Source organism: Papaver somniferum, chromosome 5 (genome assembly GCF_003573695.1).
Source record: "Papaver somniferum cultivar HN1 chromosome 5, ASM357369v1, whole genome shotgun sequence".
Classification (NCBI taxonomy): domain Eukaryota; kingdom Viridiplantae; phylum Streptophyta; class Magnoliopsida; order Ranunculales; family Papaveraceae; genus Papaver; species Papaver somniferum.
In genome coordinates this window covers 22,757,037-22,784,394 of record NC_039362.1, presented here as the reverse complement: position 1 = coordinate 22,784,394, position 27,358 = coordinate 22,757,037, and the positions used below count along the sequence as shown (strand labels likewise).

The window sequence follows — 27,358 nt, the reverse complement described above, 5'->3', positions numbered from 1 at the left end:
GCGACAACAGCTTCTTCTCTATCTCCCCTGAGTTCATCATCAACAGCAGCCGCCTCTTTCTCGGTTTCAGACAGATCCAGGAAATAAACACTGATGATTTTTCCTCTGAACTTTAGGTGCAGCTGAGGAATGAAATTACTCAAGGCGCCTTAGTATTGGATAAGGGGCACCTGAGTTGGTATTTGGCTTGTCAGTTTCAGATAACTGACAGCCTATGTTCGCACGCTCAACTATCAGTTGCGCAGAACTGACAGTCATTATTCACCTCCTTTGCTGCATAACTTTCGTTGGTTTCAAATATCACGAACTGATCTTTTTGTCTTTTCGTTCCAAATGAGACTTTTCCTTCTTCTTTCGCTTTGAATGACTGTAAAATACCTAAATAACTCAAAAGCACCCATAAGATATATAATTTACATGAAAACTCGCAAAGAAAGCATAAACAATATATATAAATCTAGTTGTTTATCACACCTATCAGTAAGCTTCCTTTAAGGGACAATCAGAGGGGAAGATAAGGACGACACCCTCCATTAGGGAGATGAATTGCGTCAATGACGTAAATATTATGAGACTTATATTCATGAGAATATTAAGACTTGTAATATTTATCGGATAAACCTGAAGAGACAATAATACAAGAAAACATTAAGACGAGATCAATGGGTCTATACATAATAATGTAAAGACTTCCTGCGATTTCGTCGCATAGATATTAAGGCATGATGAGACCTTTACTTAGGAAGGCAAAATAAGACCTCACAATAAAAATAAACTTAAAAACAAACTTTGTTTTGCAGGAATCCTATACATATGAATTCATTCACAGAGACAAGATTATTCACAGATAATAAAAAGACAATCTAAATAGTGAAATAACAGAGGCAAGAATGGGAATGTTATTTACCCCATTAGATAGTCTCGCGTATTCATGAGAAAAGATGACGCTTTGAGTACGGATGAAAGTAAATTCATATTAAACAAACAAAAATTAAAGGGAATGTTAATGAAGCGAAATTCTAGGTTACATAAAATTTATAGGAATTACAACAAGTGAAAGTAATCAATTCTTCTTTCCTTCATCTCGCTCATTCTCTAAGTCATTTTCTCGCTCAACCTCAAGATCATTTTCTCGCTCATTCTCTGAGTCATTTCCTTTTTCTTCTTCGGATTCTTCTTCATCACTATTCATAACTACTGGAACGGGCTCATTATCAGGAATCTGTGGGAATTTATACTTGGATAAGGGAATATTATTTTACAGACAAATTCTCTTGGCAATAGCTTCACGAGCACGATTTGAATCATTACTGATATTTGAAACCGTGACATTACAATAATCCTTCAGAAGTTGATACTTAGAGTTACGAGCAGAGATTTCTTCTTCTTTGGAAGTCATGCGAACTTTTAATTCTTCAATTTCTTGAAGATAGTGTTTCTCTTTCTCTGCGAAAAATAAAATAAATAAGTTGGCGAAAAGAAGAATTTTACATCCAAGAAAGAAAAACTAGTATAAAAGAATGTTATTTAACCTTCATAATTTGAAACAATATCTTTAACCAAGGAGGAATGTTCAACTTGAAGGCTCACATTCACAACTAAATTCTTTCTAGCGTCATCCAAAACCTTAGCAGCCCAACTAAATTCATCATCACTTTCTATAAGAAGACGAGAGTGAATCAAGTTTCTTTCTTCAATCATTGCTTTCTTTTCGTTTAAAGATAAATCACGTTCCATTTTAACTTCAACAACTGATTCTTGAAAACTTTCTAATGCTTTCGCACCATTCATAGCAATCTCATCTTTCTCATCTATAAGTTTATTCTTCTTTGTCTCCAAGATTTGAATAATTTCCTTACTCTCATGAAGACGTTGTCTGAGATTATTAGACGCACCCACTGCGGTCCTAAGGCTTTTTCTAAGATCTGTATACTTCAATCTTAAATCTTCTAAATTTAAATTCTCAATTCCTTCGGTAGGATAATTATTTAAGGAGGAATTAAGATGTTCTAAAGCGATTTCATCATTAGGAAAATTAGCTGCTTCATCAGAAAGATTATACAAGTCTGCGAATATAATAAGATAATGAGTGTGAATTATCGCATGAATAAAACAACAGAACGAGAAGAATAAAGGTCATGCACCAATGAGTTCATCATTTCTTTGTCGATCCTTGAGAATCAATCCTTGGTTAGTTGAGTTTTCAGTCTTTAGGTTTGCATTTTCTTTTTCCAATTTGGTAAGTTTCCTTTCATAGTCAGAAGAAACTGCATAAGATAAACGAGATACCTGCGAAAGTATGAAGAAGACATTATGAGTATAAATAATATTGAAGAAAAGATAAAGATATGAAGGTGCAAGTTTTACCAAAGAGTTGAGTGCATATTGGAAGCTTGGATTAACTATAGAGGAAACTCCGCAAAGGGAAGCATGATCCAGCGTAGGAGCATCGCACACCTTAGAAAGCATATCAAAGGTTCGCTGAAGCTCATCATTCCCAATATTTGAAATGGGATCGGAAAAGAGGATAGAAAGTACAGTCATTGCAGAGGAGATAGTTGAATCTCCAGAAGAAAGTATATCATCATCAGTAGATTCATCAGATTCAGTATTTGATCCAGTGCCTAAAGAATAACCATATCTTTTGCGTTTCCGTGCAAGATCATCCTCCATTGAAGAAGTCATCTTGGATTTATCTTTAGAAATATGTCTTTTAGGAAGACCCTTACATTTACCCGAAGGTTTCGCACCTAAAGACTTACCCTACACGAATAATCAAGGTAAGAAACAGAGGCAACAATATTGTTAAAACAAAAGAATGTTTCTTACCTTTTTATTCTTTGAAGAGGATGCACCATGCGAGATTTTGGACTTCTTATTCTGTGAAGCCTAAAGGAATGAAGAAATAAGAAATAAGTGTGCAAAAGAAATAAATAAATGTGCGAAATTATGAATAGGCATGCGAGAGATACGTACCAAATTCTTTGTCTCCTGTTCGGATAATTCAACTTTTCAAGGCTGGAAAGAAGAAAGATGTTCAGGGAGGGGAAGAGTAGAACCATCCTCAGCTCTGCCAGAAATGTAGGGGCCTACTACAATAACGGGTCAATAAATCCAACTTGCATCATTGGACCTGCGAGCAGTGTTATTCGTCTTGTCATTCCAGTCCACATCTCGCATAATTTTCTGGTCTTCTTTAATTCCATCTTTTCTTCTTATGCGAACGGCCCATTTATTTTTAGCACTCTTCATGATCCCAACATAATAGTTTGTGAAGAAATTCTCAACAGTGTATTCAGAAGAATTAATAGCTTTATCTCGATGCAACGGATTTCGCACATCATAAGGATAAGAAGTCTCTATTACAACTGCACACTGAGAATATTCTAGTGCGATTCTAATTGGATCACCACCTAGATGAAATACTCCACATGTGAATCGTTTATCAGCAAGAATCTCGTAGAATTGGGGAATATTCAGATTATAGAAAGGAATTGGAAGACCGCATAGAAGTTGCCCTACTGAAAAAATAATTTTTTGATCACTCCATTGATCAGAGTTGATCATATCAAGGTTGAGTTTAGATGAGTAATTAGATGATGAAGGAAGAGAAAGCGAATAACCTCTGGAACCAAGTTCTTTCTTTAATCTGTTGAATTATGTCTCCATTCTCTTCTTAATTGGAGCCATTACAGAATGGGAATGTGAGAATAGTAGAGGAAAGAAAAAATAGATAGTAAAGAAGTTGCAGAGATGGGTAAGTGAAAAAGGAAAGAAGTAAAAAAGAAGAATAAGGAAGATGAGAAAGGATATACAAAGGAAGAGGGATCAGTTCCGTTTTCCAAGTTTCGATATCATTAATGCGAGGAATGGACGGGTAACAACAGGCGGTTATAAGGACGTGTCAGATAATGGGTGGTTAAAAAGCACGCGTAAATAAAGAGAAGCAGAAAACCAGGAAACATATCGGCAGGATTGGAATACGAAGAGATGTACATGTGCGATAAAGATAAAAGTCTGCGATGTTCTAGGATAATGATTTCTCATACCACTCACTTCATAAAGTAAGCGAAATGAGAAAAGGCAAAATGTAGGAGTGGAATATCGCACATAGAAGAAGCATGCGAGATATAGTAAAGATGGGATGACGTACTCAATGATGTCACCCAAGTCACGGGTAAAGCATGAAGATCTATGCAACGTGTAATCTGTGCGGGAATGAGTGAATGTAAGCGAATGTAGCGCACATGGATTCCAAAAATAGTGAATTTCTTAGCTGTCATCCATTATTTAGGACCCTATATAAAAAGAGAGGTTGGTCATTGTAAAGGAGATTCTGATATGATATCTTAGACAAGAAATTAGGAGAGAAAGTTTGCAGAGAGTTTAAGCAAAGTCATTCAACAATTTAGGGTTTGATAAATCAATAAAATTGTTCATCATGATTAAACTCTTCTCTAGAATCTTGGAATGTGGTTGTAGGATTTCCCGCAATTACACACTAAAAGCATAAACAATAAACAGTGTAAATAGCAGTGGAAGGTTGAATTCAATTTGACACACTTCCATCATTTATTTAGAAATGTAGGAACAGTTGTGGTTGTTGAGCCTATTCTTCTTCTTCAAAACATTTCACATTTTTTTCTGCTTGAATGCAGCAAATAGAGAAAAAAGTTTTACTTAGATGGATTATTTCAAACTATTACAGTCTACTATATGTTTGATAATGATGTTCATCATATCAGTTGAACCAACAGTTCTTGTTCATTTTGATCAAGTTCCCGGGTCTCGATCGAGGTCATCTACCGCTGTTTTTCGTTACTCCATTGTAGGACTAAACGGTTCTCAAATTTTCCAAAGAAGGCATTGGTGTTCCATCAGCTGCCAGGTAATAAACTTCTTATTAATATGGAATTTGTAATTTTGAATGTGCCAATTGCTGAAGTCATATGTCTGACAAACAGATTGATGATCAAATACTAAGGCATTGTCCAGATGATCATATAATATTAAGGAATTTAAGCGTTAATCCCAGTCACAGTTTTCAAGTTAGTGTTACAACATTAGATGGAGATAGAAACTCATCAGCTTACAAATGGTTCATTGGTAAGTCAATTTTTATAAATTACTGACTCAATTTCTGTTTCAAGAATTGCATTTCAATTTGATTTAATTTGTGTAGATACAATACCACCCACTGCTTCCATTACTAGCGAGACGAGTTATACAAACGCTATGGGAGTATCTATTGACATTACATTCAGTGAAGCTTGCACAAAAGGAGGTGGTTTCAACTGTATAAACGCATCCAGCTGCGATGTAAGTCTCGTCGTCAAATTACATATTTTTCGATGTTTTTATGAGAATGTAATGAGAAAGACTTTGTTAAATTGTAGGTCTTAATTAATGGCCCTGCTGAAGTAAATGCGTCTACACTGAACATGGTCGAACATGATATCAAGTACAGAATTAAGGTAGAATTTTCGGCGACCGGTGTATCCGGACGTGTAGTAGTGAAGATGGCAGATATGTTTTGTACTGATGAAGCAGGCAATCAATTTAAAAGGACAAATAAATCCGTGCTAATTTTGCATTTCGGTAAGATCTCAAATTCAGTTTTTAGTAAATGTTGCAAGTTATGGATTTGGGAACCTACATGCATGACTACGTTTGTACTGATCTTAGATAGAAGGCCGGTAGACATGGTTTTATGGACGACAATTCCGTCCTACAAATTGAAGATAGGCGAGGTTCCAAGAACTGTCCTTGCTACTAACAAATTGGAAGACTTGGAATTTTACTTGGACTTCAGCAGTCCCGTAGTTAACTCGACAGCTGATATCTTGAGTGTTTTACATGCAAATTTTGGTAGCTTGGTACCAATCAAAACTAAGGGTCATGGAGGTCGTCGATTTGTATTCAGAGTATGTCAATATCTTTCCATTTGTTTTTCCTGTTTCTTATTTGTGTTTTAACAAACTGAAGCCACCGAAACCTTAGTGGCACTGTTATCATGAATGTTTCTTTTGCAGCTTGTAAATGTAACCAAGACTGATATCTTCACAGTAAAAGTCCAACCTTCTTTCATAATCAGACAGTCAGGCACAGCTGCCTCTTCCGTTGAACCGATTGCATTCTTGTATGGTATGTTTATCCTAGCTTGGCCCGTTTGACAGCTCTAGTTTGTGCCTTTAAAAATGGTTACAGAAAATCCTCTCAAAGCAAATAAGAGAACTTATGGATGAACTTGTATCTTAGATATTACAAGACCAAGTGTGAGGCTGACTACCAAATTCCCAGGAGTAACCACCAAGGAATTCAACATCCAAGTGGTTACTGAGTTTTCAGAGCCAGTGTTCGATTTTCAGGCCTCTGGAATAGAGGTTGTAGGGGGCAGTATTACAAGGCAGGTGATGTGGTAACACTCAACACTAAATGAATGTAGCATCAAAATGATTTGTTGGGGTTTTCACTTTTAAAAAAATTCTTGCAGATTTGAAGAGCATACAAAAACTATATTCTCATTGGTGATCCTCGGAGGTACTGAGAATGAGATATCAGTTTTTATTCCTGAAGGAAAAGCAAATGACATTTCTGGAAATCCAAATCTTGCCTCGAACCAACTGGAAATAAGGCAGTGTAAGAGCTCCTCTTTCTCCTTTTCAATTGTTACCGTCTCACAAAAAACATTGTAACAAGATATCTCAATGCATATATGTATGGCTCTGATGTCTAAGTTTCCTCATATTTAAACCACCTAGAACTTTCGGAAGAGCAATGTCATTCCAACCCTTGGGATATATACCTCCCCCACTTTCCTGTTTCCCCCACCAAAAATTCATTTGAATTGAATCCATCTTTGCAGTTATGCTAGTTGGCATGGGGAAAACAGATAAATGGTGATTGGCCATACTACCTAGAACAGTTTGGGTAAGGACTGTCTTACCTGGAGCAGCTATGAACTTAGACTTCCAAGGTGCTAAATTACCCCTATAGTTATCCAGCAAGTGAGTAAAAGATTCGGCTTTATGTTTCTGCAAGAGAAGAGGAACACCGAGATATTTTTCCTGCAAGGACATTCTTTTAATTTGCAAAATGTTAGACAAATCAATTTTCACATTAGGTGGCACTTTAACGCTAAAAGCAATAGCAGATTTATCAAAATTTACTGCTTGTCCAGAATATTTGCTAAACTGCTCTATTATGGCTGCAAGGTTTCTCGCATCTTTATTTCTTGCTTTTATGAAAATCAAGCAGTCATCTGCGAAGAACAAATGAGTTATAGGAGGACAATTTTTAGCAACTTTAAAACCATGAATTAGACCTTCCTGTTCTGCTTTATTAAGATTCCTAGAAAACACTCCATACAAAGAATAAAAAATAAGGCGACAAGGGGTCATCCTGCCTCAAACCTCTCATTGGGAGATAAATATTACCTGGAGCGCCATTAAGAAGAATGGAGGTAGAGACAGTTGAGATACACTCTTCAATCATTTCACACCAAGCATCGGAGAAGCCAAGTTTTTTCAAATTTTCAATCAAAAACTTCCACTCTATCCTATCAAAAGCCTTGGACATATCTAGTTTTATAGCAATTCCACCATCTTTGGCCTTAGTTTTTTTCATAGAGTGAGTGACTTCATGCGCAATTATTATATTATCTTGTATTTGTCTACCTGCTATGAATGCTGTTTGTGATGGTGAAATAACTTTATGCAATACTAGTTTAAGCCTAGAAGCAAGGATTCTTTATATGATTTTGTACACTACATTGCACAAGCTTATGGGTCTAAAATCAACATCACCTTTAGGATTATTATTTTTTGGAATTAGAGCAGTAAAGTTATGATTCAACTGTTTAAGCACATGATGTGAATGAATAAAAGCTTTAACCATATTAACAACATCAGGCCCAACAGTGTCCCACATCAACTGGTAAAAACCAGGTGGGAAACCATCAGGACCTGGTGTTGTCCATGGTTTCATATCAAAAACAATCCTTCTTACCTCTTCAGCAGTAGGAATGGCAGTCAACATGTCATTATCAGCAGAAGTAATACAAGAACTAACATCATTCAAATATGAAGCAGGATCAGGTGGGTTTGTGGTTCTACTCGTACTAAAAAAATGTCTTTTAAGTTCTTCAGATATCTCTTCTCTTTCAGTTAACCAAATCCCCATATTATTTTGTAAAGAGTCTATATTGTTTCTCCTTCTCCTAAAATTTGCCTTGTGGTAGTGTTCCTATCATCAAACTTCCTAGCCTCTTCTTTACTTCTTTGTTTCCAGTAATCCTCCTCAACATCATACCAAAATTTCAGATTTTTGGTGAGCTCTTCTATCCTAGCAGTATCATGATTCTGCCTATTCCTCGTCATGTTAGCTAGTTGATATTCAAGATTAGCTATCTGAGAAGAGATATTACCAAACTGTCTATAGTTCCAATCTCTTAGGATATGTTTAGTAGTACTAAGACCCTTAGAAAATTTAAAGGCATACGAGCCCGGCATATTACAGTTCCAATTATTCTTAATTACCTCAGCACAAGTAGTGTCCCTAAATCTAAATGGCTTTTTAGTAGTATCATCTGAAATAACTAGTGTTCCTATCATCAAACTTCCTAGCCTCTTCTTTACTTCTTTGTTTCCAGTAATCCTCCTCAACATCATACCAAAATTTCAGATTTTTGGTGAGCTCTTCTATCCTAGCAGTATCATGATTCTGCCTATTCCTCGTCATGTTAGCTAGTTGATATTCAAGATTAGCTATCTGAGAAGAGATATTACCAAACTGTCTGTAGTTCCAATCTCTTAGGATATGTTTAGTAGTACTAAGACCCTTAGAAAATTTAAAGGCATACGAGCCCGGCATATTACAGTTCCAATTATTCTTAATTACCTCAGCACAAGTAGTGTCCCTAAATCTAAATGGCTTTTTAGTAGTATTATCTGAAATAACTAGTGTTCCTATCATCAAACTTCCTAGCCTCTTCTTTACTTCTTTGTTTCCAGTAATCCTCCTCAACATCATACCAAAATTTCAGATTTTTGGTGAGCTCTTCTATCCTAGCAGTATCATGATTCTGCCTATTCCTCGTCATGTTAGCTAGTTGATATTCAAGATTAGCTATCTGAGAAGAGATATTACCAAACTGTCTGTAGTTCCAATCTCTTAGGATATGTTTAGTAGTACTAAGACCCTTAGAAAATTTAAAGACATACGAGCCCGGCGTATTACAGTTCCAATTATTCTTAATTACCTCAGCACAAGTAGTGTCCCTAAATCTAAATGGCTTTTTAGTAGTATTATCTTTCTTGGACGTCACTAAAAGAACGGGACAATGGTCACTACCCATGACAGTCAAATGATATAAGCCAGCATTAGGATTTTTATCGAGCCAATCAAGAGTCACTACTGCTCTATCTAACCTCTCTAGAATCAAATCCTCCCCTTCTCTTCTATTTGACCAAGTGTAAGGGTTCCCTATGTAATCCAAACTGTGAAGGTCATTATTGCTAAGGATAGCCTGATCTAGCTCAGATTGAGGGACAATATTCCCTCCCTCTTTTTCCTGATTAGATAATATAAAATTTAAATCACCTATAACAACCCAAGACTCAGCATTATGGTGTCTCCTATCCCTGAGGTAATTCCATTGCCTTCCTCTATTTTCATTGTGAAGGGCACCGTAAATACAAGTAAGAAATGTTTTCTCACATCTGCTATCTAATCTGCCAAGGCAGTTAATGATGTTGTAATTAATATCTAGAACTTGAAGGTCTATTCCATCCTTCCACATTAAACATAAACCACCAGACAAACCCACAGGCTCACAGAAAATAACATTTGGAAATTTAAACCTAGCAATTAACTATTGCATACTTTTTAGCTTATTCTTAGTTTCTGAGAGAAATATGATATCAGGATTATGCGACCTAATAAGCATTTGGAGATGGTTTCTAGTAGTATTATTTCCAAAACCACACACATTCCAGCTCAAGATTTTCATTTTGGAGTATAAGAAATCAGAACTATTTTCCAAGGAAAGAGTAAAACTACAATAATGCAGGCAAGTTTCAAAATCAGCAGACAAATTGAAGGACAAAACAAATGCAAAGATGGATACCTCAGTTTTCCCACCCGTGTTGTTAGCTTGTGTCTCTCTCATCGTGGCTCTTTGTGTTGCTTGTGTCTCTCCTTGCATATCAGAATTGAGCATGGAGAAGTTTAACCGATCCAAATTAGGTTCATTGGCCAAGTTTTGGTTGTTCCTCTGCCTCTTACCCAGCCTAGCATTACTGCTCCTTTCATCATCCTTAATCTCCTCTACTTGGTTGTTCTTGAAAATTATCATTCCATCTTGAGGTGGTACAAAGGGAGCTTTTTTTTGCAAACTTCTTAGGATTCTGTGTCGGAGGTTGAGCTGTATCCTTTCTTTGAACTGAGAGCTTTCTTCTTCCACCTTCCCAACTGCCAAATACATGAGGTTTCTTGTGAGCTACCACCAGATACTCGGCAGCCGCCTTACAAGCTCCTACCACTATATGATGTGGCTGTTTTTCATAGAAATAACGTATCCATCTTGTCATCCCCCCGATGCTGTAATTGCCATTACACCCCTCCTTGGAGGACTATTAATATTGATTTGCATCACAGGTTCATCAGCCGTTGGTATTGCGTTAGGAGGGTCAATAGCTATAACATCTCCCATCAGTTTTCCCATTGCTTCCACTGCCTTAACATTCATGTGCTCCGGAAGTATATGCTGCAATTGAATCCAGAAGCACTGATTCACCCAATCCAACTCCTGATACAGAGCCAAGTGATTGTAATCATGTAAGATAATCAGATTACCATCAACAGACCAAGGTCGTGTATCATACACCTTCTTAAGAGTATCCCAATCCTTGAATTTGAACACCATAATATTTTCAGCTATTTCAAAGACCTTCAGGAGGAATGAACCACCAAGTGAACTTGATATGTTTTTCCACAGCCTTATGACCCATTTTTCCTTCAATGATGATTTTCCCTATCAAACATATATCCCATTGAGATTCACCTTCTTCTTCTACTACATCGCCTTCGTGATGATGAACAATTGGTTCAGACGCATCCCCTAACTCAAGAGTAGCATTATTAAATTCAGTAGCCAAATCAAGAACCATGTTATTTTGAGCTCCTGCCATAGTTAGGTTTTTGAGATGAGAAGTTGAGAACTGTTTAGGGTTTGAATCGATGATTTGTTTTTGGTTGATTCCACGGTATAAACTAAAAATCGACTGTTGCTAATGCTGTAATTACTCTTTTGGTTTAGGGTTTTGACTGAAGCTAGCTGACATTTCTCCTTGACTGAGTGATTCGGGGAAGAAATATAATTGACATTGATAGCAGTGAGTAGGAAGAGAAGTTTGTAACGGGTTTTCGAATAAACCTGATACTAAACATTATACCTACGTCGTTGTTCTATGGTTGGTGTATAAACTTGGGAAATTGATGGAAGTTAAGTTTGTTTTGGTTCAAATGAGAAAAAGCATCGGATTTAGTTGGTTTGTAATTACTGGGTATGCGATGGCAGGAAAATGCAAGAGCTTCCGAATCCTTTGTTGAGAGCACAGAAGATTAAAATGGCAAAGGATATTTGGAGTTGTATTCATGCTTTGTCCGTAAATGTTTATGTGTAATCGCAATGTAATGTTTAGATACGAGGGTTTAACAAACTGTACAGCAAGCAGTAGGGAAATGGCCGAAGATAGAGGGATGACTCTCAAGTGATGAAAGAAAAGCTGAAAGCCAAAACTGATGGGAGGAAAAGGAGAAGAGGGCACAGAAATGTCGGTGAGTCATCGTCACCTCAAGCCGGTGGTTCTTTAATCCAAATGAGAGGTAAAGGCAAAAGTAGTTCGACCCCTTTCCTTCATCAGAAGCCGAGAGTCTTGGGGGCTTTCAGATTTGGCCTTGGTATCTTTGGCCTGGAATGGGCCAAGAGGTGGAGAGTGAGGTTTGCTCAGATTCTGCAACGTGGTTGTATTTATTCTGTTTTTATAAAAAAATTGATATAACAAAATAAAATAAAATAATAATAATAATAATAATAATAATAATAATAAGAAGTGCAGGCTGCATTCGGCAGTGACACTGTTTATTAGAAATATTTAGATTCTCCTGTCTAAATGTTCTATTACCGATAAAAAAAAAAAGAACGAATCAGCAAGAACACTTTCCTTTCCCATATGTTAACCCTGTTAATAGCTAGATGTTCTTCTATATGTAGAGCATGGCATAACCCTATTATACGAGTCACGTTGAATAGAGATTTTAAAAAAATTTAAAGTTCAACTAACCGAAAGATGAGAGATTTTCTTACCTTAATCTCAACTTTGTATATGGCATTGTTCTCCACCTAGTAGTTCACAGGTCACACGGCAAGTTATTAAATAGTTCAGAACATGTGCAACTTTAAAGAAGTAGAAAAGTATAACATGTTTAACATCAAATTCATCAACTTTAGCTTAATTAGACATGACTGTCTAAAAATAATTGCATAGGTAAGCTGTTAATACAAAAATTTTATTTTTTCTATTTGCGTGCTTCTAAGCTAATATTTTCGCTCCAGACACCCAATAAAATGAAAGGATATAGCCTCTACCGACGGCCATGCATACAAAATAAACAAGATTTTTATATGAAGCCACTGTTTGGAAGATAACTGAAGACCTTGGGCTTTCGTAGTGGATAAATAGAAATGAATTACTCGAAAGAAAGATATCATCTCAGAGCTAAAAAGCTGTTAGCAGAACTGGGTAAACCAAGACTATAGATTATGTTAAACCTTTAACATATAGATTATAGAGTATAGAGAATACAATTACTTTCTGTAATTGTATCTGGAACACTTTAACTTCAATGATAAATAAACCTTTGTCATGACTAGTGGCACCATGAGTGAAAGTGCCAGCAGAAATTGCACGAACATCAGAGTACAAGTGATGTTCCCAAGGCTTCAGAAGAAACCGTACATATGGACCCATGACAATATCACATTGCATGTCAGGTGTAAATGCAACAGTCAATTTTTCTAACCTTTTCAGACAGAAATTTTCTATGTAACTTGAATTATGAATATAAGCTCTTGGTATTTAACTAATACTTCAATTTAAAGGCAATGACCATTACCTATTAGGCCCAAAAAATTCGAGTAGTGATGAGACAGCATACAACTTCCAGGCTCCCTGCAAGGAGCTTTAGAATTGGAGTTTTCAGCTTTGTGAGATGGTTTTCCAATACCATATCTTCATGCTGGAAGTGCTGATGATATGCACCTGGCTCTGCATTGTTCTCCCTCCACCTTTGGTAGCCCCTCCTATGTTCATTTCTCTCTCTGTTAAGACACTCTGCACATGCCTTCCTGCATAGGGGACGACGATCTAGGTAATGAAGAAAAACTGTAAGAAAGCAAAAACACACTGCTGGCCACAAAAAGAGGGCTAAAATTTATGATGCAAGGATTCAAGAACAAATTAAACCTCAAACCAATGGTTATGTATTGATGTTATGTAATGGCAGGATGGTAATGGCCTAATATGGATGCCACCACAGGCCCCAATACCGTTGAGGCCCACAAAATATCTAAATAAAATTATACAAAAACTGATGGACATTATTATGTTGCCCATATTTGCACTAAGAAGCGCAGCGAAACCGCAAAGACCTGATGCGGTACAACATTTGATGCTACAGTCTACCATGCTAGACATGCAAGAGGACATTTCTTTTGATTTGAAAAGATTAGGAAGTTTTTAAAAACTTCAATTCAACAAGCAAAAGTTAAAGTGTATCTTCATCGCCGCTTGACCCAAGATATCATAGTTCCTTCCTACAGGAAAATTTCTTGGCTGCAGTTCTCATTCACTCTATTAAGGAAGCAGTTCTTTCACACGATGGTTCAAGATATTTATGATAATTGTTGCTATGGAAAGAGGGATCGACTAGGTGAGGCACCAAGTACACCATGTGTACTTGTTAATAACAGAAGTTGAATGTAAATCAGAAAATGGGGGAACAAAAGTCAGGCTCACCACTCTTAGCTTCTTCTTCTAATTTCTCCTGCATCCAACGTTGATATCTTCTCCGTGCTTCCTCCTTGAAACTTGAACTATATGAACCGCCCAACGTGCCTTTCCATGATGCTGGTGTCCTGCCAAACTTTTATTGAGAAATTAAAAAATACAGTAACTACATTACAACTTCTGGAAACAGCAAGTTAACCATTACAAATTAAAACATGCAATGCAACCTTTTGATTCTGGAAGAGACAGTCAAACAGGTAAATGGAAATAAGTGTTCTATCCAAATTATTTTACCAAAAACTACATATCTATGTTGCTCACTTTTTCTTGTGATTCGAAAATCAAAGAAAGAAGTTATAAGACCAATAAAGAAAATTCTCAAGCAAGGATTAACCAGTAGACTAGTACATGGCACAACAAAAATAATATGCATAAACATTTAACTGGTGCAAGTTATCAGAAGTTTTAGAAAAATTTCAAGCAAGAAATTCTATTAGAAGACAGATTTCGGTGTAAGAAAGCTTCCACACTTAGAACTTGTTTGTTTGCAGCTGACTCGGCGTCTGAATCTGAGTCAACCCCTGACTCGGACCGAGTCAGCAGTCAGACCGTTTGTTTTCCATTTTGAGTCAGATCTGACTCGACTTCTGACTCAGACATAACCCCTGACTCGGACTCATTTGAGTCAGGTAACAAAATACCCCTGACTCATGGGACCAAACCACTGACTCACTTATTTCCGAGTCAGATGAGTCAGATCTGACTCAAAACAAACATATCGACTCAGATCCAGATGAGTCAGGTGATTTCACTCAGATCCAGATGATTCAGATCCAGACGACTCAGATGAGTCAGGAGTAAACAAACATGGTGTTAGACATCAATCTCTACGTACGAGAAAGAGGTATTAAAGCGTTGCAATGAAGAAGTCTAGGTGAAGGGACAGCCAAAAGATACATTCAACCACTTGCATACTTTGAACACTTCTACTCTTCATCCCAAATAAGTAAAGAGAAAGATAGACATTAATTTCTCCTAGAAGAAAGAACAGAAACAAAAAAAAAAAAAAAAAGGAAAAAAAAAGACAGGATTATAACCCCATTCAATCTACATGGATCAAAGAAACACCACAAATGTACACTAATTTCTCCACAAACCTTCAAGGTCGGTCTTTTTTTGTTGACAAGTTGCAGTTTCCTGACATACATCTTCAACCTGCAATTTAACATCTAGATACACGCATCCACCTGCATCCATAGATCAATTCAAGGGGATGGGGAGCCCTCCTCCTTTGCCCGGGATTGGGACCGGCATTATAATAATGGCGGAGTTCCCCCCATCAAGGAGGAACAATTTGACTCAAGTCTGTTAAAAGACACAAAATCAAAAGGTTCCTCCTCGCCCACCACCACGGTAAGAAGAAATTGTTAAATTATATAAAAAAGTTACAAAAAAAAAAAAAAAAAAAGAAAGAACTACCAAAAGTACAAATAATTTCACATACCTTTTAATATAAAGTATCAATCTTGCTTTCAAGAACTCTACCTATTAGAGTTCTTAAACTTATCCTTTCTCAGCAATAAAGTGATGAAAATGAGCCTCTACAGTCCTTCGGCTCATCAATGGTTAGCATTCCTATGGAACCAATGTCATCCGTTCAATCAGTAGATCTGCAAGAAGAAAAAAGGGTTGCAATTATATATTATAAAAGGAAACACAATGAGCTCAAAGGTAACATAATGAGCCCAAATGGGTTCGGATCCACGTACAATTGCACCCGAACCCAGAATATGGGTCGTGCATGATAGCAAAATCCACGGCTCCCATCCCTACGTTTATGGCTTCAGGGTTCGACATGTTGGCGAGATCTCTGTGGTATCAAATTGAGTTGTTACACATTCTATAATTTCATAATATATGAAGGTATTTTGTTTAATTAAAACTGTTAACAACATACCTTCCTGCTAAGTACTGGTAGGCGAAAACTCCACCACTCCCAGCCCAATACTCTAACTCATTCTTGTCTCTTACTCTTATTTTTGTCACGTCTACATAGTAGCTAGACAACAGAAGGAAAATTCGGGGTATGTATTCCTGCACTTAAATTTATACATCAGGTATTTTATACAAATAAAAACAAAATAAAACAGATCATATTAGATATACACCCATACCTTTCCTTCAACCAAGTCGTGCCCAGCAAGTAACAAAGCACAATTATGGTTGCGCATGTTGTTCTGGCGTGCCCAATTGTATAATCGCCAAAAAATACCCTTCGTACTTTTTCATCAAACATACACACTTGGTCAGCTTCAACCTATAAACATCAACATATTACATTATAATTCGAAAAATCAACAAAATGTAAGCCTTGGGAGCTAATATTTACCATTTTGGTCAATACTTGGACTAATTCTTGAGAATCCGTTGCGTTACCAGATACTGTAATACCAATACGGCCAGCTTTAAAAATCTTGCACTTCTCCTTTGCTACCAAAGTAATTACACTGGTAGATTTCCGGTCTGCGGTCATAACAATCCCGTCTCGCGAAGCGAATGCAACGTTTGTTGTACCGTGCCATTGAGGCCTTTTATCACTTGAACATGACATGTTACTTTGTTGACCTAGCAGCTGCTGATGAGGGATAATATTTCCAAGTAAATGTTGTTGCATATTTGCGATATTATTCTGTTGGTTTAGCAACCCTTGCTGCTGCTGCTGCTGCAAATCAGATACATAGTTTTGCTGCCCAATTAACTGATTCTGTTGCAAGTTTGGGGCATTTAGTTGCTGCTGCGGATGCTGCTGTGAAGGCAAAACTGGATGTTGTTGCTGATGCAAAACAGGAGCTTGTTGGTGCATAGACTGTTGAGACGGTTGTTGTGGTTGCCTGAGGACACTCTGTGGATGTTGTTGAACAGCATTTGCTGTGGACTGTGCAACTGCAGACTGCGGGTTCTGTTGAAGACCTGAAGATGATTGCATCACAGATGGCTGAGCCTGTTGAAGAGTGGACTGGCTTGGCTGAAGACCATGGGGCTGTTGAGTAGGTTGCAATTGAGTAGACTGCATTGGGTTTTGCTGTTGTTGCTCTGGCTGTTGTTGCTGCATGTGTGATTGCAAAATGGAGGAAGGAATGTACCCCTGTAGCTGTTGCTGCTGCTGCTTCTGCTTCAAAAGGTGTTGTTGCTGATATAAAAACTGCTGTGAACTCTGAGACTGCTGTTGTTGAGAACCGGCCTGTTGTGGGAGCTGCCTTCCTTGCATCTGCCTCGTTGAGTTAGCAAACATATTCGATGATACACCTCCTTGACCAACTAGATTTTCCGAAGAATTTTGTGTCATTCCAGACTGCATGCTGGATCCCTGATTAACGGAGGATTGACTGAGACTGGCCCCAGATGGCAATGTAGAAGACAATGGCACAGGTCCTTGGATCCCAGAATTTGCTATGCTATTCTGAATATTCTGGGTTAACAGCTGCTGCCGTGCTTGAGAGGGGTTGTCTAAAGGAATTTGTGACTGCCCTGGGTTTTGCTGTTGTTGCTGTGGCTGTTGTTGCTGCATCTGTGATTGCATAATGGAGGAAGGAATGTTCCCCTGTAGCTGTAGCTGTTGCTCTTGCTGCTTCTGCTTCTGCTTCAAAAGGTGTTGTTGCTGATATAAAACTGCTGTGAACTCTGAGACTGCTGTTGTTGAGAACCGTCCTGTTGTGGGAGCTGCCTTCCTTGCATCTGCCTCATTGAGTTAGCAAACATATTCGATGATACACCTCCTTGACCAACTAGATTTCCAGAAGAATTTTGTGTTATTCCAGACTGCATGCTGGATCCCTGATTAACGGAGGATTGACTGAGACTGGCCCTGATAGGCACATTTTTGTGTCTTATATAATCTCAATTGTATATATTATTAGTGCTCGATTTTTTTTTATTATGGCTTTTTATGTCCCTGTAGGTATTTTTGGAGAAATAAGCTTTTGCGGCGAAATTGGCTCGAAAAGCGGTTTTTGTGTTATTCCAGACTGCATGCTGGATCCCTGATTAACGGAGGATTGACTGAGACTGGCCCTGATAGGCACATTTTTGTGTCTTATATAATCTCAATTGTATATATTATTAGTGCTCGATTTTATTTTTATTATGGCTTTTTATGTCCCTGTAGGTATTTTTGGAGAAATAAGCTTTTGCGGCGAAATTGGCTCGAAAAGCGGTTTTTGTGCTCGTGGGAAAAAATTACTATACGGACTCTCATTTTGGATAAGGGGTAACCTAAATACTAAGGGGTGACCTATTTCCAGGCAGCTGCTAAAGGGAGAACAGCACAGGATAGGGGGACACCCACCTACTTCACGTTTCAAATTAGAAATATTGGCGGGAAAAGAGACTTCACGTCTGCAGATTTTGGACGTGAAGCTTTGGGCAGTTTTAAAGAGATTCAACACCGGAAATTGATTGGGCTGGAATGGCCGGAAAAGGGAAACAGAGGTGAATAAGGAAATACGACTATGTGGATTTGTTTTATGAAATTCAGAGAGAATAAAGACCTAAAATTCGTTCCAAAGGTACATATTCTATCTAAGGAAGAGTTTGATATAAGTGGGAGAGCTCAGAAACGCGTAAAAAAATTTCTGGAAGGAATTATTGCCGTGACTGCCAAGGAAGGAAAGAAGAGATTTTGATGCGATTTGGGAAAGATTCAATCACCCTTTTATGTATAAATAGGATGCTTAGGTCCCTAGAAGAAGGAACGAAGAGTTTGGAGTAGTTTAGAGCACTCAGGAGGCGAGAATCAGAGTTGCAGGAAGTTACGTGTTTCTGCTGCTGCTGAAGAACAAACGTTGCAAGGAAGAACAGCGTCTCAAATTCGCAACATCACTTCTCTGTAACAGCTGAACTGTCCGTCACCTTTTCTTTCATTGTAACAATTGAACAGCGCCTTTGCATCAGTTATTTCTGTTGCAATTTTTCTGTTTTATTGTTTCACCTCTTGTAAACACTTTTTGAGCTATAAACATATATTTTGAGCAAGTGATTAATATGAGGAACTAAACCCCATTGTTGAGGCGATAGAGGAAGCTATTTTTCCAACAAGAAGTGGTATATTCTATTTTTATTTATTTGCAATTATTTTATGATTATTTGCCTTGGTTGAAAATTGTTTGAATGATCCTTGTTAAGCAATTGTGATTTCTTTTGATAGAACATACTTGGACCTAGGTTTTTGATGTTCTATGCTTTGGATTTACACTTGTTATTTTGAAAATCTACTAGTTGCAATAAGTTAGAATCAACTTGAACGAGAAAATTGCATAAATATAAATATCGGGATTAAATCACTTTAAACTTTGAAAATAGTGGAATCTTAGCCTCGGTGTTCTTTTAATACTGATATCATCTTTGATTGAGTTTGTGACAATTTTTAGTTTTTTTTTCTATTTTAGTTTTAGAATTTAAGTCTATATTTTATCCTTCACAAGTCTGAGAATCGAACCACTTTTACCACTATCTCAAAACCACATCAGCCCCAGATGGCAATGTAGAAGACAATGGCACAGGTCCTTGGATCCCAGAATTTGTTATATTATTCTGAATATTCTGGGTTAACAGCTGCTGCCGTGCTTGAGACGGGTTGGCTAAAGGAATTTGTGACTGCCCTGGGTTTGCGCACTTGAGACTGCATACTGTGAGACGCTATTTTGGTACAGTGACAGGAAAAAAAATAATCAGGTGACCTATACTATAGCTCAGTACGTACTGCCAAAATTCCTTATAAGATTTATTTTAGCATCAATAAAATATTTTATACCAGCGATTTTTCTAGCATAAAGACTCTAACCTGGATCTTGAGGATTTTGGCTACCACCACCAGTATTTAACGGTAAAGAATTAGCAACTCCATTTGTCTGAGATTTTGTCTCCATTCTCAGCATCTTCAAAGATATTTTTCGTAAATTATCCGACTGCATTTACAAATTTAATTTAGTTAGATTCCATGAGTGCTGCATGTATAAGCAAAAGATTGTTGAGCATAGTATAACCAAAGAATACTGGCAAAAAATAATGTATGATGCAGACATGATAAACAGATTTCAGTAACGATGATTTACACGGGATACAACTCATTTTTACCCAGTTCTCAACGACAAATCATTTTTCTATGTAGAGGCCAGTACATCCTCTATTCCTCTGAAAAGAACTTATCAGCCTGAAACTGCTTAGAACTTAAACCTTTCAGAATGTAAAGTGACAAAACAATCATCTATAACACAGAGAAGAGTGCACCATTGGGGTCAAAAATTAGTTATGGAAACTAAAACAAGGTTGTGCAAGTATCTAAACCTATCGACAGAGTGACAATCCGTGGAGCTTCCTAACAACACACATGATTTTGTTATAAGCCACAGCTAAGGAGATTCTGGTTTGGAGAGAGATAGAGAGATGGATAAGGAGATTGTATCATAGCGAAAAGTTAGATCACATCTATAGTGCAAAAACGAATTACTAATCAGAAGTCAGAACAGCAGTGAAGATGGTGCTGAATTACACAGTTAAGTGTGTGTCCTTTGAACAGAAGATACAAGGACAAAGAGGGATTAGCTAATAACCAAAAGGGCATACCAAAAGGGTAACAATTCAGTTCGATTTAAATCGACGATCTCCAGTCAGATCTTTCTAAAAAGTTCAATAGAACAGGGAAGTTTTTCAGATATGAAGACAAAGAGGGATTAGCTATACTAATTCAGACCATTTTCATTGCACAGTCTGGTTCCATTTCCAGGCAACATCCTGTTTTCTCACTCCCTCCCACTTCCCTGTTTTCTTGTTTTTCAGTGTGTCCAGCAGTCTTAGATTTGGTTACAACACATTGGATGGGAGAAACGGCAATGGTTAACCAAGTATCCACAACCCAGTTAATGTCTCACAATGAGATTCTCTTTCAAGTGACAAGTATCACACTTAAAACCTACATAGTTTTCTTCGCTAAGGAGGTTATGCTCCACAAGGTGCCAGCAACGAAGATTAAAGCCTCTCAGGTCTTAATTGCAAACCAACTTACAACCAATTGAGTTGTGGATCTACAGGAACCCTTGGTCAGGTGGCACACGCTACAAAGTCGCTTCCTGACTAGCTTTTCAAGCAGTTAAACTCCTTGAATAAGAACACATGCTTGATAAGGTTTTCAATACTTAATACCTAAAGGGCCATACTTACTGACTTAAAGTTCAACTGATTTCTAGCCATGGGAGAGGGAAAATTAATATTAATACTCTAAGTTAATCCATATTTCGGCCCAGGCCTACACATTCATATGAATTCTGGATCCAGAAAATCGAACTACCGTCAGAAACACATAACTGAAACAAAAGATAGACTGAATGCAGCAGAAGAGGGAAGAATCAAGAGGACAGGAACATAATTCCTTGATGAAAGATAACAATAATAAATAACCCAGGTCGAGATGCAAACTATCAAGGGTGTTTCAAACAAATTTCATGCAGTAAGATAAAATTTAAAAACAAATCTCCTGCTTTGATATTAAATCCATTTCAAGCACCCTCACTCTTTCTTCATTCCACTTTAATGATCTAGAGCACCCATCATATTCCCTTAGAACCTGAGACTGAGTAATAAAGCTTGTTAGACACCTTTCGCTATAACGAAAAAGTATCTGCAAAACGGAAAGAGCTTTCGAAGAAAGATAAAGAACAATTACATTAGAAAGCTTGGAGGACATCTGAGAATCGCGTTCGTTATGCAATCATCCAGGCTCATTCACGCTGTTTACCATGGATGTTAACTTGTGATGCGAGAATGTGATATTTCCGCTTCAATGTCATGAATGCGAGCTTCTCTTTGAGAACCATTGTCTGTAAGATTCACCTTCAAAAAATGGTACATGGGATGAAGTTCAGAAAAGAATGACATTGCCAACATTTAAGCCAAGATGATTGTGATATGTATAAATCAGAAAGAGAAAAACCACCCAGTCAAAATCATTCTACTAAAAATGCGTAGCAATTCCGTTAATGATATTCTTCCTAGTGCTATACAGAGAAACATGACAAGTCCAAACAGAAAAAATAAATTAATAGGTCTGTAAAGGGGAATTCTTCTCCGTAATCTCTGTATCTCTTTGTTCGATCAATTCAAGTGATTGTCTATTAGACTTATGAAGATCAGAAACTTCAATGGATAATCTCTCAACGTCTCTACCAATCTAATCACCGAAATACACAAATAAAAACAGACTTAAAACCATACACAAAATCAAAACCTACAAACCATAAATTACACATGTGATGAGTGCTAAAAAGTGCATATTTCTATATATTTTCTTGTCATTTAACTCATCTTTTGTGCATTAATTCTACATTTTAACCCATATTCTGTATTTTCATTGTTTTCAAGAATAAATATTTTTATTAATTAATTTTGTATTTTTAGGTACCAAATAAAGTTTGGATGAATTGCGGAGCGAAAAGAGCAGAAAAGTAGTGAAAAGTCGGGAGGAATTACACAAGGAAGCCGCGAAGAATGTTGTGCGCAAGACCAAAAGGCTAGAACTGGGCTTGAAGAGGAAGAATTGTCCTTAAAGAAGATATGGGCTTGGCATACCCAAGGCCCAAAACCCTCACCCAAATCCATTTCCTATATCCATACTCGTTTCCCTTTCTAGCCGTCAGATTGGATCATCTTAGCATCCTATGGTCGCAGCATCGCCAGTACATCAAAGTCTGAAGCTCCTGTCTAACACTACAGCACCTAACTCCATCTTGAGCCGTCAGTTTCGTTGTATCAGGCATCCGACGGTCGATACCATCCTCTTCACTTGTAGCCGTTAGATCAATCTATCATTTCCGCATCCCACGGCTCAGCTTTGCGAATCATCGAGACTTGATGCATCCACTCAACACCCAAACACCTAACACCTATACCCGCAAAACAAACGCACCCTTCTTCCCAAAACCATCGACTCCGTCTTCTCCATTCCGTCTGCAGAGAAAACTCTGCCACCACCATCACCTCCACTGCCCCTTCTCAACCACCACAACTCCCACCAAAAGCCATCATGGCTTCTAACAACCACAACCCATCATCACTACCACGTCCTGCATCTTCCTCAACAACTAATTTCATCTATTTTCACGCCACTGAACCCTAGGTGTGAAGTTGGTGAAATAGGTTGATGATCTAGAAGTAATCGGAGCAGGACATGGAGCGGGAAGAGAAATAGAAGGATGGGTCGACGTGATGGAGCAGTTATTTCATCGAATTAGGTAAGATTTGGTAAACCCTAATTTTACTGTTTTTTTGGGAATTTGGGGATTTTGTTTGTAAACCCTAAATCGATTAATTGGATATAAATAGGGATGTGTGGGTGTTGTAGAAGGTATGCCTGGATTAGACAGAGCACCACCAAGAGGCCTGGAATAGCCAGGACCTCAACTGTTAATGTTGTTTCAATTTCAGTTCAAGTTCAGTTCAATGTTTTAAACAATTTCAATTCCATTGTCATTTAATTTCATTATGTTCTAACTCCATTTGCTAGGGGTTAGATGATACTCTTGAATTGTAAGCTAGGATAGTCCTTGTTCATGTCACTGTTCTTGTAGTGCTGAAACTAAGTAGGATTGATAATTGGCTAGTTGAGTGAATGCACCTGTGATCAGCTGTGCTGTAAGAAGACAGCTGATTCTAGGGGTGTAAGAGTGAGAGTAGCTAAGGATTCAGTCCATTTGAAGGATTGTGCTTAATTGAAGTAGGGAAGTTAGTAAACTTAGTGATCAAATGCACCTGTGATTGAGTGTGCTGTAAGAAGACACTCAATGTTAGGGGTGAACTAGAGAACTTAGGGGATTAACCTTCCACCAATGCGGATTGCTAGATAACTGGTTGAGCAAACAAGCCTGTGATCAGCTGTACTGTGAGAAGACAGTTGATGCTAGGGGTAAGTTAGTAAGATTAGTTAAGTAAATCATCCATAATCTTCCCTGAGATGAAGCAAGAACATGATTTGATTAGGATCTTCCTTAGTTTAGGATCAAGAAGTGGATTCAAAAGCCCTAGCATGTTCCTGTTTACTCACTTTACATTCTACTGTTTTTCAGTTCAGTCACTGCCATCATCTCAAGTGTGTTTTAACACAACCAAGACTCTTTGTTACAACTCAGTTTTAGTGAAACCTTAAGCTTCAACTACACACACCTTGTCCCTGTGGATCGACCCGTATTTGCATTGTTCTACACCTCGACACCGTGCACTTGCGGTATTAGTTTGTAGGTCCTTTTAGAGAGCCACCAACATGAAACCCTAAAAACGAAAATAACTTACAGATTTAAGATGAAATGGGTGTTTCTGAGACTGAATTTCCGCAACTTCAGAAATATCTTTTTCAAATGTAACAGCGAGTTGTTCCTTCTCCTCTGCAAGTTTAGCAAAATCAAAAGTAAGAGAAACGTATTCTTGTTCACAAGTCTGTTTAGCTGTGATCGATGAAACATCAGATTGTGTTTTAAGTGTTGATATGCGAATCTTCCTTACCGAGAACCACTCCATCGTTAGAACATCGAGAGAATTCCTCGTATGACGGCATCCTGCTCTATTGATGCAAACCCGAATCAAAGCAATGAAACCCTAAATGGGATCGTAAACAGAGATAATGCAAATCCCGAATCGAAGCAGCGAAACCCTAAAATGAGATCCTAAACAGAGTAGGAGAGAGAATAGGGATGGCCATTTGCCCCACCCAAACTCATCCTCGTGGGTACCCGCCCCTATTGGATAGGATTTTACCCGTACAAACGGGGTTGGGGTTGGGTATGGGTAATACCCGAAATTAGTGAAGCGGGGATGGGGCGGGGATGGGATTCTAGGTCCCCGCCCCATACCCGCCCCGTACGTTCCCATTTTAGGATTTTATATTTTTATTAATTATTTATATTATATTTAAACTAAGATATTATATTATATTATATTATAAAAGAAAAGGTAAAAGTATAAGATATCATTAATTATTTGTATTATATTTAAACTAAGAAGTTATATTATATTATATTATAAAAGAAAAGGTAAAAGTATAAGATATCATTAATTATTTATATTATATTTAAATTAAGAAATTATATTATATTATATTATAAAAGAAAACGTAAAAGTATAAGATATCAATAATTATTTATATTCTCTGCCGCCCTTCTCTTCTCTTCTCTTCTCTTCTCTTTTCTTCTTGTCTTGCTTCTCTTCTCTTCTTTCCGCTTTCTATCTTCTCTCTTCTTCCTTTCGTGTCTATTACCCGTGGCTCCCCCCTGACCCCCTCTCCTCCCCCCGTTGCCTCCGCAGTCTGCACCATATCGCGACAATTCCGTTCTCCAATGGATGATGACCATGGTGAAACTGCCGAGGCAAACATTACAGGTGATTGTGATAATGCCGAAGGTGAAATTGCTATAGTTTCAGGGAAGAAAAGATTCATAGTGTGGAACCACTTTGAAAAGAAAAAGATAAAAGGGGTAGACAAAGCAGTTTGCAAATATTTTCATAAACCATTAGGAGGAAAAAGCACAAATGGGACTAAGCATCTACACGCACACATGAAAAGATGTCCTCGACGTAAACAGCAAGACATAAGACAATCAATAATCACTCCGAGTAAAAAAAGTGACGGAAGAAGTCAGCTTAACACGTACAGTTTTGATCAATCGTTCGCTAGGAAGGAACTTGCTTATATGATAATCATACACGAGTATCCGCTTTCCATCGTTGAACATGCCGGATTTAGACGATATTCAAATGCGCTTCAACCGTTGTTTAAGGTGGTATCTCGGAGCACAATTAAAAGGGATATCCTTAAAATCTATGATGAAGAAAAAACTAAAACAATGGAGCTGCTACAAAAACATCAAGGTAAAATTGTGTTGACTACTGATATGTGGACTAGTAAGCAAAAAAAAAAGGATACATGGTTATTACGGCTCATTTCATCGATGAATCGTGGATCTTGCAAAGCTGAATTATCAGGTACGCGTATTCATTTAATGATTTCAGGCATTGGATATGCACGTCATAAATGAAAAATCACTACCATTAATTTTGTTACTGGTTAATTACTAGTTGCTACGTAGTACGGTCTAATCAACCATCTGAATTTTATTTTGTATTAGGTTTATGTATGTGCCATGTACGCACACGGCTGAAGTCCTGTCAGCCGCATTGATGGAGTGTCTGCTAGACTGGAATATCGATGGTAAAGTATCCACTCTTACTGTAGATAATTGTTCCACTAATGATCTTATGATCCAACTTCTCCTAGAAAAATTATCAAGTAACTTACTGTCGGGTGGAGATATTTTTCATATGCGTTTTTGTGCACACATATTAGCTCTTATAGTCAAGAAAGGATTAGAGGGGATCAAAGGAGCAATCGAATTGATTCGTAATAGTGTTGCTTACTGGAAAGAAACACCAAAACGAGTTGAGAAATTTGAAGAGGCCGCCCGTCAACTAAATATTTCAAGTATAAATAAGTTAGTTCTTGATTGTGAGACAAGATGGAACTCAACATACCTGATGCTTAATACTGCTATTAAGTATCAGGAGGTTTTTTCTCGACTAAAGCAACGTGAGCCACAGTATGATTGTTTTCCAGATGATGAAGATTGGTTGTTGGCAAAGGAAATGTGCGACAAACTTAAGATATTTTATACCTTCACAGAGAAGTTTTCCGGAGTAAAATATCCTACCACAAACATTTTCTTTCCAAGTTTTTGTGATATTAGATTGTCATTAAACGAGTGGAAAAAATCTAAAGTTGGTGTGATTAAGGAAATGGCATATGAAATGATAGAGAAGTTTGAAGAGTATTGGTTTGTGATCAATGGAGTAATGGCCGTAGAAATTATGTTAGATCCAAGGTTTAAGATGAAATTGATTGAGTTTTATTTTCCACAAATTTATGGTCAAGCTTTTTCAAAAATCGAAATTGATCGAGTACGCGATTTATGCGTTGATTTGGCGACTGAGTATGAACTGAAAGTAAAATTTGCTGAAACATATGTTAGCCAAAATGATTTGTCTTTCACTTCAGAGATGCATGGTTTTAACGATGACGTAGATCCTTTGGAAAAGTTTGATATGTTTGTCTCTAATACTGCTCCTACTAGTACTGTTAAGTCAGAATTAACCAATTACTTAGAAAAAGATATTTTACCTAGGATTGGTAATTTTGACATACTAGCATGGTGGAAGACAAATGAGATTAAATATCCAGTCTTGCAGTGTATGGCTAG

The 27,358-nt window shown here is 37.5% G+C and overlaps 4 protein-coding genes across 5 annotated transcripts; 2 read left to right on the top strand and 2 right to left on the bottom strand.

Annotated features, from left to right (window-relative positions):
• Positions 1–3,753: 3,753 nt before the first annotated feature.
• On the top strand, positions 3,754–6,633 carry LOC113278845. The gene is made up of 9 exons (XM_026527577.1): positions 3,754–3,757; positions 4,746–4,888; positions 4,965–5,106; positions 5,183–5,319; positions 5,397–5,598; positions 5,686–5,924; positions 6,033–6,144; positions 6,259–6,410; positions 6,494–6,633. Exons 1-9 carry the CDS (start codon positions 3,754–3,756, stop codon positions 6,497–6,499), a joined length of 1,137 nt encoding a protein of 378 aa, XP_026383362.1. The 3' UTR covers positions 6,500–6,633.
• Positions 6,634–6,704: 71 nt separating this feature from the next.
• LOC113278844 lies at positions 6,705–8,181 on the bottom strand. Its single transcript, XM_026527576.1, has 3 exons — positions 7,806–8,181; positions 7,437–7,688; positions 6,705–7,261 (listed from the first exon to the last, which is right to left on the bottom strand). Exons 1-3 carry the CDS (start codon positions 8,179–8,181, stop codon positions 6,705–6,707), a joined length of 1,185 nt encoding a protein of 394 aa, XP_026383361.1.
• On the bottom strand, positions 6,813–15,732 carry LOC113281157. Of its 2 annotated transcripts, XM_026529816.1 has the most exons (6): positions 15,227–15,732; positions 14,079–14,189; positions 13,323–13,408; positions 13,177–13,232; positions 12,368–12,403; positions 6,813–12,036 (listed from the first exon to the last, which is right to left on the bottom strand). In XM_026529816.1, exons 1-6 carry the CDS (start codon positions 15,324–15,326, stop codon positions 11,871–11,873), a joined length of 555 nt encoding a protein of 184 aa, XP_026385601.1. In that variant the 5' UTR covers positions 15,327–15,732; the 3' UTR covers positions 6,813–11,870. The 2 variants fall into 2 exon arrangements, 1 of the variants encoding a protein (XP_026385601.1); XR_003325953.1 differs by lacking the exon at positions 6,813–12,036 and having other exon boundaries at positions 12,193–12,403; positions 13,177–13,408; positions 14,079–14,197.
• A 10,553-nt stretch (positions 15,733–26,285) lies between these two features.
• On the top strand, positions 26,286–27,358 carry LOC113278843 (zinc finger BED domain-containing protein RICESLEEPER 2-like). Its single transcript, XM_026527575.1, has 2 exons — positions 26,286–27,288; positions 27,348–27,358. The coding sequence occupies exons 1-2, from the start codon at positions 26,286–26,288 to the stop codon at positions 27,356–27,358; spliced, it is 1,014 nt and encodes a 337-aa protein (XP_026383360.1).

Bases quoted from the DNA above. Each gene is read 5' to 3' on its own strand.
- LOC113278845 (XM_026527577.1), top strand. The intron at 5,599-5,685 runs GTAAGATCTCAA...TACTGATCTTAG, and splicing joins CGTGCTAATTTTGCATTTCG to ATAGAAGGCCGGTAGACATG. The intron at 5,925-6,032 runs GTATGTCAATAT...TTTCTTTTGCAG, and splicing joins GTCGTCGATTTGTATTCAGA to CTTGTAAATGTAACCAAGAC.
- LOC113278844 (XM_026527576.1), bottom strand. From the start codon at position 8,181: ATGGGGATTTGGTTAACTGAAAGAGAAGAGATATCTGAAGAACTTAAA. The intron at 7,689-7,805 runs GTGATGTTGATT...CATCACAAACAG, and splicing joins AAAAAATAATAATCCTAAAG to CATTCATAGCAGGTAGACAA. The intron at 7,262-7,436 runs GTAATATTTATC...TGTTCTTCGCAG, and splicing joins TCTTCTTAATGGCGCTCCAG to ATGACTGCTTGATTTTCATA.
- LOC113281157 (XM_026529816.1), bottom strand. From the start codon at position 15,326: ATGGATGCAGGTGGATGCGTGTATCTAGATGTTAAATTGCAGGTTGAA. The intron at 14,190-15,226 runs GTTTGTGGAGAA...GCAGGACACCAG, and splicing joins AAAAAAGACCGACCTTGAAG to CATCATGGAAAGGCACGTTG. The intron at 12,037-12,367 runs GTAAGAAAATCT...TTATAAAAACAG, and splicing joins TATACAAAGTTGAGATTAAG to AATAAATACAACCACGTTGC.
- LOC113278843 (XM_026527575.1), top strand. From the start codon at position 26,286: ATGGAGTGTCTGCTAGACTGGAATATCGATGGTAAAGTATCCACTCTT.